At 36.5% G+C, this 13,101-nt stretch overlaps 1 protein-coding gene across 1 annotated transcript; it reads right to left on the reverse strand.

Annotated features, from left to right (window-relative positions):
• Positions 1 to 305: 305 nt before the first annotated feature.
• LOC111500307 (actin-related protein 8) lies at positions 306 to 12,454 on the reverse strand. Its single transcript, XM_023152043.1, has 12 exons — positions 11,988 to 12,454; positions 11,798 to 11,883; positions 10,256 to 10,326; positions 10,049 to 10,116; positions 9,847 to 9,908; positions 9,007 to 9,104; positions 7,363 to 7,444; positions 6,945 to 7,087; positions 5,909 to 6,057; positions 5,674 to 5,807; positions 2,333 to 2,451; positions 306 to 731 (listed from the first exon to the last, which is right to left on the reverse strand). The coding sequence occupies exons 1-12, from the start codon at positions 12,305 to 12,307 to the stop codon at positions 654 to 656; spliced, it is 1,410 nt and encodes a 469-aa protein (XP_023007811.1). The 5' UTR covers positions 12,308 to 12,454; the 3' UTR covers positions 306 to 653.
• Between the last annotated feature and the right edge of the window lie 647 nt (positions 12,455 to 13,101).

Genomic DNA, 13,101 nt, shown 5'->3' on the forward strand with positions numbered 1-13,101 from the left:
GCTAGTGCAAGTATCCATCTCAACTTAGTCCCATAAGCGTATGGACTAGTCGTTGGCTGCTACACACGTGTGGGAACGTTTAATCCACATAACAAAACAAGTACTCATTGTTAGCCATATCATTTTGGATCTCAAACTTGAGTTCATAGCGATAGCGTTGCCATTTGGTAACTGTTATTATTCCTTGTTTCTCTTTTTTTTTTTTTTCCAAAAACTTTGTCCCACTCAACCCTATAGACATCTCTAATCATCTAAATATAATCGAAAAGATACGATATAACTAGTACGAGATGCAAATTCAAGGATGCCTGCAAAAAAAAATGCATTTACAAGAGATCCTTATATATCACCATAAACATCAAACCCACTAAAGGTTGTATACAATACATGAGAAAGGATATGAATTACAAGTTAATTGACAAATGATATATCATTTGATTTGTTCTTTGATAAATTGATAATAAAGTAACCCCTAACACAAACAAAACAGATATCTTATTACACTCCTACATATTTCATTTATTATCATCAACCAAAGTCACTTGTATTACTACAAGGAGAAGTATATACACTCTACATTTTTACTTCATCGATACCTTGAGCTCTATCAACGGACTTTCGGTACCGAATAAACAACTTGACACGAACAGTGCTCACCAAAGGAGGTTGAGTTTGGACTTTCGTCGGAATTGCTTCTTCGTAATACACCAATGACTAGGGAAGGTACTTAGCTATGTACCAACATAAATCATTCAAAACCATATAAAAAAAATATTAGTCCTATGTCTTTGTAACATATAAAAATCGTGACTTAGTCAAATTATACAAATCATCAATTTAGATTTTTGGGAGTTCATATCAACTTTAAACATTTAATATAAATTTATTGTTCTCCTAAAATCATAATAAAATAAAATAAAAGATTTAGGATTACAACTTTCAAAGTTTAGTTACTTTGCGCTTGGTCTAAAAAAAATACTTTTCTCTTCCACTTTCAAAGTCTCAAAAATATCCTTTAACTTCCAAAAAAAACTCAAAAATATCTTTGAACTTTCAAAAGAGTTCAAAAATACCATTACCATTAGTTTCAGAAGTTTCAGATGAAAACCGTGAATATTTTGTTTCAAAAATAAGTTTTCAAAAGTTTTATTAATACCTTAAACTTTTTTAAAAAATGCAAAAACACTTTAAACATTTTTTAAAAATTCAAAAATACATTTACCAGTAGTATCCCGTTTCAAAAATACTTAACTTTCAAAAGTAACATTTAAAAGTTTCGAGATAATCTATAAGGTATCGATAGATATTTTCATCTATATATCGAATGTGATAACTTTTTTAAACTTTTTTTTATAAAGGTAAAAGGTGTTAATACTATTTTTAAAAATTTTGAACTTTTTAAAAAGTAGAAGGGTATTAATAAAACTTTTTAAAATTTAACGGTGCTTTTGAAACACTATTAAAAGTTAAAGATATTTTTGAAACAAAATACTAAAAGTCTCTAACCAAAACTAACGGTAAAGGTAATTTTTAGATTAAGTTTAAGGGCAATACTAAAACTTCTGAAGAGTATTTTTTAGATAAAGCACAAACTTTAAGAGTATTGTTATTAATTTTTAGCCTTACCTAAAGTTTAGAGGTATGAATTGATTTTTCCTCCCTAAAACGTTAGCTGTGGGTTAAAGTTAGAGAGGAAAGTGTTGTTTTAGAGGATATTTTCTCCAGTTTATTGGATGAAAGTACCACATCGGCTAATTTAGGGAATAATCATGGGTTTATAAGTAAGGGATACTATCTCTATTGGTATGAGGCCTTTTGGGAAGCCCAAAGCAAAGCCATGAGAGCTTATTCTCAAAGTGGATAATATCAAACCTTGTGGAGAGTCGGTTCATCTAACATGATATCAGAGTCAAGCCCTAAATTTAGTCATGTCAAGAGAATTCTCAAATGTCGAACAAAGTATTGTGAGCCTCGAGGCATTGTCAAAAAGTGACTAAAATATCAAACAAAGGGTGTACTTTGTTTGAAGACTTCAAAAGGAGTCGAACCTCGATTAAGGGGAGGCTTACTTTGTTCAAGGGGAGTTGTTGGATAAAAGTCCCACATCGGCTAATTTAGGAAATGATCATGGGTTTATACTCAAAGAATACTATCTCGATTGGTATGAGGTCTTTTGGGGAAGTCCGAAGCAAAGCCATAAGAGCTTATGCTCAAAGTGGACAATATCATACCATTGTAGAGGAGTCGTGTTCATCTAACACAGTTAACCTAAGAAACAGCCCAAAAGGTTCGTTGGAAAGGAAAGAAATGAGATAATTAGCAGTGAACTTACATTGCTAATAAGCCTTGCCCCGAACCAAGCTGTGTCTGTACCATATGGTGGAGGAATGACTCTGATTCCATCGGACATTGGTGAAGGAAGAAGTCCATAAAGTTCCTTCTGCAACCTTACTGAACCAGAACAGTTGTACCACATGTACTAGAGTTAGTTCAAGCATATAATTATCGTTATCAATATCATAACATTTTCAAATTAGACGTTTAAGTTTGTATGTCATGGTTACTAACCGCAGAAACCCTTTAAAACAATTTACTAAAATGTTGTCATTGACTTAACGATTAATAAAAAATTATTTAAACCAACAATGATGTCAACAAACTACGAAATCGAAATAACAAGAATTTAAAATAATGCAATGCTCTGATCTAATCTATGGGCTAGTATATCAAATGCAAATGTGACTACCCTACCTTCGCTTTCATGGCCTCCACAACACTCTTATTCATGCATTAGTGTCTTATTTTTACCTAAAAAAAATAGCTTGTGGCTGAATACTCAGTAAGTAGTCCTACTGTTGGGGTTGAAAAATGCAATCATGATGAGACCTATCTTTTCATAAAATAACTTGGTCTTAGTCTCCACTTTTCAATCCGAATAGTGTTGGATGTGTAGTATTCTCTACACAAAACCCACGCATGCGCACATGGACTCATCAGGCGGGCTCGTATAGTACTCCTAGGCCTGACTACGAGCTAGCGTACGCTCACGCTACCAGAAGCCACGAAAGAGAAGAAACCCATATTCTATCATAGTGTGGAGAAGCATCTCGATGCACGTGACATACAAAATGTATGAAATCTCATAGTATCAAATCATGGTACATACTTATGATGCAAGTCATACCTCCATTTCTTTTCACGACATAATGTTCCAATGAGACATGCATAAATATACTTGACATATCTTCCATTGTTAACATACATGGCAGATCAATGTTTCATAGTGTGAACATGCAACATAATATATGCGATATAACATATGAAGGTTCTTGTATCATATAACATTCATAGCATAACATAGTTCCTATCATATTATGATTCCTATCATAGCTTAGATCATCACATGACATATCGTACATCATACACCATAGCATCTCAAAATATTACATGAACAAAGGTCATGTGGTACATGTCATTCATACAACATACAAGTCATCTAACCAAGTCATGGGCGTCTAACAGTAGAACCACTTACTTGGTTCGCCTAAGCTAAAGTCATTATACTCCCTTGATGCTACCTTAAAACCGATCTATAAAATCTAATTCCACCTAAGAAGTTCCACAATCAAAATTTAGAATTCTATTGCATAAGATAATCCAAACTTGTCTCCAAATAATTTAAATTAGTTAAAGAGTGGCTACTGATCTCATCGAAAGGGTCATGTTTATGGAAGGAGCAAAATAATCTTTGTCAAGGAACTATGACAAAACTACCAAGCGTAAAAAAGCACGTGAGAATGGGAGGATGAGATGAAGTAGAAGTACCCTAAATTGTTCCAAGCTTAAGGTACTTTCGGGATGAAAATTTCTTTTAGATGTGCATGACGTAACAACAAAAAAAATTTAATAAATAAACTGTCCCACATCGATTAGATTGAAAAAGTAGGAGTTAGGGCGCTAATATAAAAGAGCGGTTCTTCAGTTTACTGAGTCACAACAGCTACTCTATTTTTATCCTACTTTGGGGATCCGGAACTAATTGGAGAATCTATGCTCTAGCGTCTCTAGGTTGGCTTCTTGGCTCATTTTGACTCAGGTTTAACATTTTCGGACCACTGTCAACCATTTTCAACCCTTCTAAAGCCATTTTTTGATACTTCCAAAGAACTGAGGTTAGTATAGCTACTGTTTAGTTGATTTAAATTATTTGAAGCCAAGTTTGGATTATCTTATGCAATTAGATAGCCAATTTCCATAATGAAATCCTAAATTTTGACTATAGAACGTGAAATTAGATTTCAAAAAGTAGTTTTAAGCTAGCATCAGGGGAGCATAGTGACTTCAACTTAGGTCAACCAAGTAAGTGATTCTACTAATGAACGCCCACAGGCTTAGTCAAGTATGTTGTATGAATGACACGTACCTTATGACCTATTTACGTGTCATATTCTGTGGTGTTATGGTCTATGATGCGTGATATGTTATGTGACGGATTATGCTATGATACAAGTTATACTATGCTATGATATAAAAGTTATATGATACATGAACTTCCATATCTTATGTCACGTATATTATGTTGCTTCATACTATGCCTATGTGACATTGATGTCATGTATGTTAACCATAGAAGGTATATCCAATATATGTATCCATGTCTCATAGGAACGTTGTCTCATGAAAAGAAAGAGAAGTATGACTTGCATCATAAGTATGCACCACGATTGAAACTATGGGACCTCATGCATTTTGTAAACCATGAGCATCGGGATACTTCCCCGTTATGATTAGTATAGATGCGTACACCATGATATTATATGCACTCCTTTCCCTTGGTAGCTATAAACAACGAGAGCATGCACTAACCCGTAGTCAAGTCCAAAGGGTACATATACGAGCCCACCTGATGGTTCCATGTTCGAGTGCGTGGGCTGTGTATAGAGAAGTACTACACATTCAACCCTGACTGGACAAGAAAGTAGCCAGGGCTAAATTATTTTATGAAAAGATGTCCCACCATGATTGCATTTTCTGACTCCAAAAGTAGGGCTACTTACCGAGTATTTTTTAAATACTCAAGTCATGTTCTATTCGTTTTAGGTAAATGTACGACACTCATGCACGAATGACGACGTCACTGTGGAGGTCATGGAAGCGAAGTCAATGTAGTCACATTTACATTAGGTTAGATCAAGGCGTTGACATCATTATTGGTTTAAATGAATTTTTATGGATGTTTATGTCCATGGCACCACTTTAGTAAATCTTTCAGAAGGATTTCTGCACTCCTGACCTTGTCGTTAGTATATGATTGGAGACCATTTATCTACCCCTCATCACCTCCCTCTTCCATTGTCCTTTTATCTCCTATGCTTCAATCTATCACCTATCACTTCTCTTTTCTCTTTTTTACCTCTCCTCTTACTCTCATTCTTTCCTTCCTCAATCTCTTTTAACTACAACTACCCAAGGTATACCTGCTATAGCAAGAAAAAAAAAAAGAATAATGAAACCATCAACGGACCTATCAATTGGAGAGGGTATTATGAATGGCAAGAGCATTTTTTAACCATTTTTTAAAGTTAAAAAGGTATTATTAAAACTTTGAAAGCAAAAAATAGAAAAAAGAAAAATATCAAAGATGTAAAGAAAAGGAAAATTGAAGAAGAAAACCTGCAAGTCCTGGAAGACAAGCACTGCCACCAGACAAAACCACAGTCTTGAACCAAGAATCATCACATGTTAGTTCCGCAGCATGGCAATGATCCATGCAAAGTGCCACAGCCTCGTGCAGACCCATTGTTCGTCTGCCACAAATGTGAACACCATATCATATCAGTTGCTTCAAATTATATCTTTTGCTACTAAGAGAAGCTGAAATTGATACACTATGATGGGTCAGACTTACACTCCTCCCATACGTGGTTGGAATAAGACCTCTCCTGTTTGAAATCGCTCTTTCGAAAGAGTAAACCAACCTTCCCCAGCAGCTTGATAGGATGCTTGAGTATCTTTACACAACTCGGCTTCGTAGTCTTCGGCGACGAAACATAGATTCTGAGGTTAAAAATTTACAGATATTAGGCAATATATCAGGTTAAACGGAACTAAAACAATTGAAACTTGAGACTAACATAAACTACTTGAAAGTTTAGACAGCAAGACAAATAGGCATGAAAGTTTGGAACTAAAATGAACTACACATGTGTAACAATCCACCGCTAGCAGATATTGTCCTCTTTGGACTTTCCCTTTCGGGATTTCTCTCAAAGTTTTTAAAATGCATCTGCTAGGGAGAGGTTTCCACACCCTTATAAAGAATGTTTCGTCCTCCCCAATCGATGTGAGATCTCACAATCTACCCCCCTTCAGCGCCCAGCATTGTCGTGGACCCCCAATCAACCCCTTTGAGGCCAGCGTCCTTGTTGGCACACCTCCTCGTGTTCACCCCCCTTCGGGACTCAGCCTCCTCGCTAGCACATCGCCCGGTGTTTGGCTCTAATACCATTTGTAATGGCCTAAGCTCACCGCTAGCAGATATTGTTCTCTTTGAGCTTTCCCTTTTGAGCTTTCCCCTCAAAGTTTTTAAAAGCGTCTGATAGGGAGAGGTTTCCACACCCATATAAAGAATGTTTCGTTCTCCTCCCCAACCGATGTGGGATCTCACAATCCACCCCTTCGAGGCCCAGCATCCTTGCTAGAACTCATTCCTCTCTCCAATCGATGTGGGATATCACTATGAACAACAAAAATGCTAAAGCTAGAAGGAAAAATATTATATTGCTCGCATCAATATGGACACGAAGTATTGAGTTAATTAGAAATCCAAACAAGTAAAACGAACAATAATTTATTATATTTCAGCTCCTAGGAAACAACTTGATTATACACCAGACAAACTTGCTTATGACATAAATCTTAAACAATGAAAGCTTTAATGGTACCTCTTTCAATGTTCGAACAGTGTACATCGATTCAAAATGTATATTATTCTGTTGCATCAGCTCTCGGAGATACCCTGTAAGCTTTAAAGCTCCCAGCCCCACAACTTCAACCCCCACTTTCCGCATTACTTCGCCATTTAAAACTATAAAAATGGTACAAAAATAATGAAAAATGTGACAATTTGATGGGCATTAACCAGTCAACAGAAAGATACATAATGTTTTTAGGGTTTAGGGGACGTCATATGGTACAAAAATGTTTTTAGTTTTTTAATTAATTAGGGGACGTCATATGGTATTAAAAATAGAAATATAAGATGCATAATGAGTCATTAAGGTGCGTTTCTTCAGAACACTTGATTTATACACATTAGATAAAAGTTGAAATAGAGATCATATAAAGTTAAGTTAAGCTTACTTGGGACGATTGAAGTCACTTGGAAACCAACATTGACAACGATTCCCGAAGTTCTTCTTGCAGCATACAGGGCCAGTGTTGCCTGCACAAGAAAAAACAGATGGTACATGCAATTATTTAAGACGACAATTATGAAAGTTCCCAATTCATTCAAGAGAACAAGTCACAAAACGACATGTTCACTTTTCCTAGGGAGGTAAAGGAGTTACTGGACATGGTCTTAGTGTACCACCCCTTCAAAAATGAAAAGGTTCTACTATGACAATTCTCATTATGGCTTTCTTTTGGAATCTATGGAAAGGAAAAAATCAAATAGTATTCATGGCAAAGACACGTACTTATACTGGGCTCTTCGATAATATTGTTTACCATGTCATTTCTTGGTGCTATAGTCATACATCTCTCATTATGGATAACACATCAATTTATTAAGTTTCAAACATCAATGAAATTGTCACTTATCAAAAAAAAAAAATGGCTAAATGGATTTGGAGATTTCATGAGGAAAAGACAGCTTTATGGAGAAGATTGATTGCATCTAAATGCAGCTCCACAGACTTTGATCTAAAACCAGGTCAGATTATCTATGAGATCTCACATCGGTTAGTGAGGGGAACAAAGCATTCCTCATAAAGGACGTGAAAACCTCTCCCCAACAGACGCGATTAAAACCATGAGGCTGACGGCGATACGTAACGAGCCAAAGAAAACAATATCTACTAGCGGTGGGCTTAGGTAGTTATAAATGGTATCAGAGCCAGACACCGTAGGTGTGCCAGTGAGGACGGTGGGCCCCCAAGAGGGGTGAATTGTGAGATCCCACATCGGTTAGAGAGGGGAACGAAGCATTCCTTATAAGGGTGTGGAAACCTCTCCCTAACAAACGCGTTTTAAAAACCGTGAGACTGACGGCAATACGTAATGGGCCAAAGCGGATAATATCTGCTAGCGGTGGACTTGGGCCATTACATTATGATTTCATTATCAAAGGGTCCTTGGAGAAATATCGATAAAACAAGGGGTTAATCTACAATAACATCATGTATAACGTGGGGAATGGAAAACGACCGGCTTCTGGAAAGATCTTTGGCTGGGAATTAATCCCTTCAAAGTTTACCCACACTTATTTGCTGTATCTCTCAATAAGGACTCTGCCATTGCTGATTTTTGATCCATTGATTCTAACTCTTGGAACCTAAGGCTAAAAGACATCTTACAGAGAGGGAAATTGATGAACGGGATAGCTTATCCACTGCCCTTTATTCTGTTGATATCACAGATAGGAAGACTTTGGTTATGGAACCTTGACAAGAGTGGTTTCTCCACCAAATCTCTTTCCGATTCTATATCTTCATCGGCCTCTCGTGATAACAAACCCGTAATATAATTCTTCTTATCACTATCAAACCAACAGAACCCTTCTTTTCTTTAAAAGCTCCAAACCCTCAACCGGACCAATTTCCTTTCTTCCTTCAAACTTAAGCAACCCACTAGGGAATGGAGTGGGAAAAGGAACAGATAAAACCTCCTACAAATAGGTATCGAGGTCTTTTATGTATGGACTTGTAATCATAACAGTCATTAAGAGAGAAATAGAGGAGGAGGAGAGGGAAAAAAGAAAAGGATATTTCTCAAGCATAAAACCTGATTAACGGCACAAACAGACGGAACATTCATGTCAAATAACACTGAATGGATGGCTTCTTTGAGTTGCTGTCTCGATGCTTTGGCTGACTCGGTATCTGAAGAAGAAAAGTAATGCAAACATATTTACTCATAATACACATAATTACCTACATATTGAAGGTACAAAATCATCATAAGTTAACAATAATTCATAATTAATATAAAAAAATTAAAATCTATTTTGAAGTTCAAAAAGATTGATGACAATATAGTCAGGTATATAGAAATTTAAACCTGAACCATGAGTGATGTATTTATCAATTTATTTATTTTTCTAATAAGTGAAATTTTGAAAGAGTTTAAAGCTTTAAGTTAATAATAGTATCAGCACTATGTTATTGTTCATTTTTATGTAGCATAAATTACATTATCGTTGTATCATTTCATTCGTAATTATAACATATTGTGAGGAACATTTATGATATTTTTTTCGTTTGGTAAGAAAACATTTATAATATAATATTGATGATATTTCATTAGCTATTCTGAAAAGTATTATCTAAAATTTCCCCTAAGGGGGCAACCTCATTGGCAAGGGCTTGGGGTCTCTTAGTCATATTGGCTTAGAAGTCCCAAGTTCGAACTTTGAGTGGAACTTAATACTAAAAGCCTTTGATATCTCCCAAGCCTAAGCTCCTTGGGCGGGCGTGGGTGCCCCTGGGTGTAGGAGAGCAAAGCTCCGACTCCCCGTTACGAGAAAAAAAAAAGTATGGAGGCATTATTATGTCAAAAAGGAAAAACATGGATAATATGTTAAAAAGCATCATAACACTAACAAAGTTAGAATAAGAAACTGACCATCATAATGGCAGATTGGTAATGACACTACCACTGGATGGAACGATGGTTTAACCCGCATCCTGAAATTAGGTGCAGTGGACTTGTCAATACAAACTGCAACTGATAAGAAGACACAACTGATAAGAAGACTAGTGATTCGTCGTTATAGAGAGGGGAGTTCAAATATCAGATATAAAAAAAGAAAAAGAAAAGAACAGGCCTGCTATAAATAGTAGCAAAAAAGTGGCGTAGTCTAGAATACATAGGAGATTCGATGTTCCCAAATTCCTGTAGATAAAACGAAAAAATTCAATTACTGGACTTAATAAGAGCCCCTAAATCAAGGCTATCTAGCAGCTGTATGCAATATTCCAAATGGAAATATTTTGACATAAACAGGGACAGGAAGTTGACAGAAAGCACTCACCAAAAATGTTGGAGAACGCCCAGATGGACAAGTGTATTTGCTCCAACCAAATTTGCAATAACCAGAACCACCTTCTCAATAACAAACAAGAGATAGTGAGAGTGCCTTCACACTGATACAAATTTCCAGAAACTATAAGGTACTGGTAATTGCACGTGCTATTCTATGTTTGGATGCTCATCCAACACGAGCAATGTGAGATCCCACATCGGTAGGGGAGAAGAACGGAACATTGTTTATAAGGGTGTGAAAATCTCTCCCTAGCAAACTCGTTTTAAAAACCTTGAGGGGAAGCCTGAAAGGTAAAGCTCAAAGAGGACAGTATCTGCTAGTGGTGGGCTTGGGCTATTACAAATGGTATCAGAGCCAAACATAGAGCGATGAGCCAGCGAGGAGGTTGAGCCCTGAAGGGGGGTGGACTGAGGTGGTCAGCAAGGACATTGGACTCAAAAGGGGTGGATTGGGGGGTCCCACATCAATTGGAGAAGGGAACAAGTGCTAGCGAGGACGCTGGGCCCCCAAGGGGGTGGATTGTGAGACCCCACATCGGTTGGGGAGGAGAACGAAACACTCTTTATAAAGGTGTGGAAACCTCTCCCTAGTAGACGTGTTTTAAAAACCTTGAGGAAAAGCCTGAAAAAGAAAGTTCAAATAAGACAATATATGCTAGCAGTGGGCTTGGGTCGTTACAAACCCAAAGAAATCAAATTCTTTCCCTTGAAAGCCAAAAAAAAGCTGATACTTGAGTTAATCACTTTCTATTGACTAGAAGGATCGACTCTAATAACTCAATATCTTCTTAATCCTGGAAATGTTTGCCAAAATTCATACAAAGAGAAGTACTCCAATTGGGTAATGAGAATTGAACCCGCAACAATAAAAACCAGTGCAAACACAGTAGAAAGATAAGTCACATTAAGGCCACATGCTGGAAAGCCTCATAATAAAAATGAGGGCTAATTAATCAAGGACAACTGATAGGTTGTAACGGCCCAAGCCTACCGCTAGCAAATATTGTCTCCTTTCGGGCTTTCCCTCAAGGTTTTTAGTTTTTAAAATGCATTTGCTAGGGAAAGGTTTCCACACGTTTATAAAGAATGCTTCGTTCTTCTCTCCAACCGATGTGGGATCTCACAAAGGTAAAGCTCATTAAACAAGTACTCTACTCATAGCAACATCTGGGTCAGAGTTCAGAATATTACTGGAGCTTCATAGTTGTCTTTTGTTGATAACCATACTAGACATGCATCATTCGAATGAGTACCTAATATCTTCAAAAACCCATGAACCATTCGAAGTAACTTTTGAGAAAAAAAACTAAAGAATAGAAAACTTTCCAAATGCTTTGAGTTTGAGAATGATGAGGGCTTTAGTTATCAAGTTTGTATCGTGGGAATCATATATGCATTCAACTCATTGGATATAACTCTACCAAGAAAATGAACGGATTTCAATGACGAAACAAAAATGGAAATAAATGGCCGTATGTTCAGTGAATAACATCATATAATGATAAATTTAAAATAGGTTACACAAACTCACCATCAATGATAACAGAGCCCGGAACTTCTGCCCGTTTGCTATACACTTTCATGAACGACAATGGCATCATCTGACTCGAAAATGTTCTGTAACCAAAAATTCATAGTGACACCTTCAAATAACTTCACAACAACGCAACATTATATTCATTTCCCAATTTCATGACGAAATAAACAATTCCCAAACTTACTCAATAGGGTATCCGGAAGCCAACTTAGTTTCTCCAAACAAAACAGAATCCCAAGGCTCCAATTGGTTATGAAGGAAGAAAATCCAAAGAGTATTGTCAGAAACAAGAGATCTCCAAGACTTACAGAGCATACCCATTTTAGCTGAGGTCTTAGGGCCAGCTAATTTGAGTACTTGCATCAGTATATCCATCGGAATCCGATCGAATTCACCCAACGACGGCGGCTCTTCAAACCCAGGGCGATCGGTAGACGACGTTTCCGAGTGCAATCCCGAGCGAGTGGACACGGATCCCCAAACTTTTCTCAGCAGCGTAGCCATTGGGAAATTGAGAAGAAGGAAGAACAAGTTTAGAGTATTGTATGGTAGAGGCAAATTAGTGAAACGAAACCATAATTTTGAATTCCAAAGAGATCACCCAACGAAAACAGAGAAAGGTGAAAAAGGGGATTTGGGGTATCTGGAGGAGGGATTGGATACTGAATTTGGCCATAGACGACTTGTGGAGAGTCGAGGTGTGGATGACTGACGTGGATGGATGAGTCATCTGACACGTGTAAACCAGTGAATCCACCAAATTAGAGTATCCTTATAAAATATTTAAAATACAACTCGACTTTCCCAAAGACCTCACATCAATGACCTCACATCAATGGAGAGTGTATTCTTAGATTATAAATCCATGACTATTCCCTAAATTAACCAATGTGGGACACTTTCATCCAACACCTCCCCTCGAACAAAGTACGCCTCCCCTTAATCGAGACTCGTCTCCTTTGAAGTCTTAGTCATTTTTTACTATCTGGCTTGACTCCTTTTTCCTTTTTGAAGTCTTTTATTAGACATTCAAGGATTTGTCAATTTATTGGCACGGCTAAATTTAGGGCATGGCTCAGTATTTTCTTTGATATTGATGAGCTTTAAATAGAATACAATCTACCTATTAATACCTATAAATTAATTTAATATTGAAAATAAAATAAAATATATTATAAATCATATCATAAATAAAAAATATTAAGATATAATATCGAATCAACAACCTTAAGACTTAAGAAAAAAAATAATTATGAAATTAAATAAAATTATATATATATAACTAAAATTGTAAATTT

The sequence above is a fragment of the Cucurbita maxima genome, unplaced genomic scaffold, assembly GCF_002738345.1.
Source record: "Cucurbita maxima cultivar Rimu unplaced genomic scaffold, Cmax_1.0 Cma_Scf00028, whole genome shotgun sequence".
Lineage (NCBI taxonomy): Eukaryota > Viridiplantae > Streptophyta > Magnoliopsida > Cucurbitales > Cucurbitaceae > Cucurbita > Cucurbita maxima.

Excerpts from the sequence above, each read along its gene's own strand:
- LOC111500307 (XM_023152043.1), bottom strand. The coding sequence starts at position 12,307 with ATGGCTACGCTGCTGAGAAAAGTTTGGGGATCCGTGTCCACTCGCTCG. Across the intron at positions 9,105-9,846 it reads ACCAATCTGCCATTATGATG|ATACCGAGTCAGCCAAAGCA; the intron begins GTCAGTTTCTTA and ends TTTCTTCTTCAG. Across the intron at positions 2,452-5,673 it reads TTGTCTTCCAGGACTTGCAG|TAAGGTTGCAGAAGGAACTT; the intron begins GTTTTCTTCTTC and ends GTTCTGGTTCAG.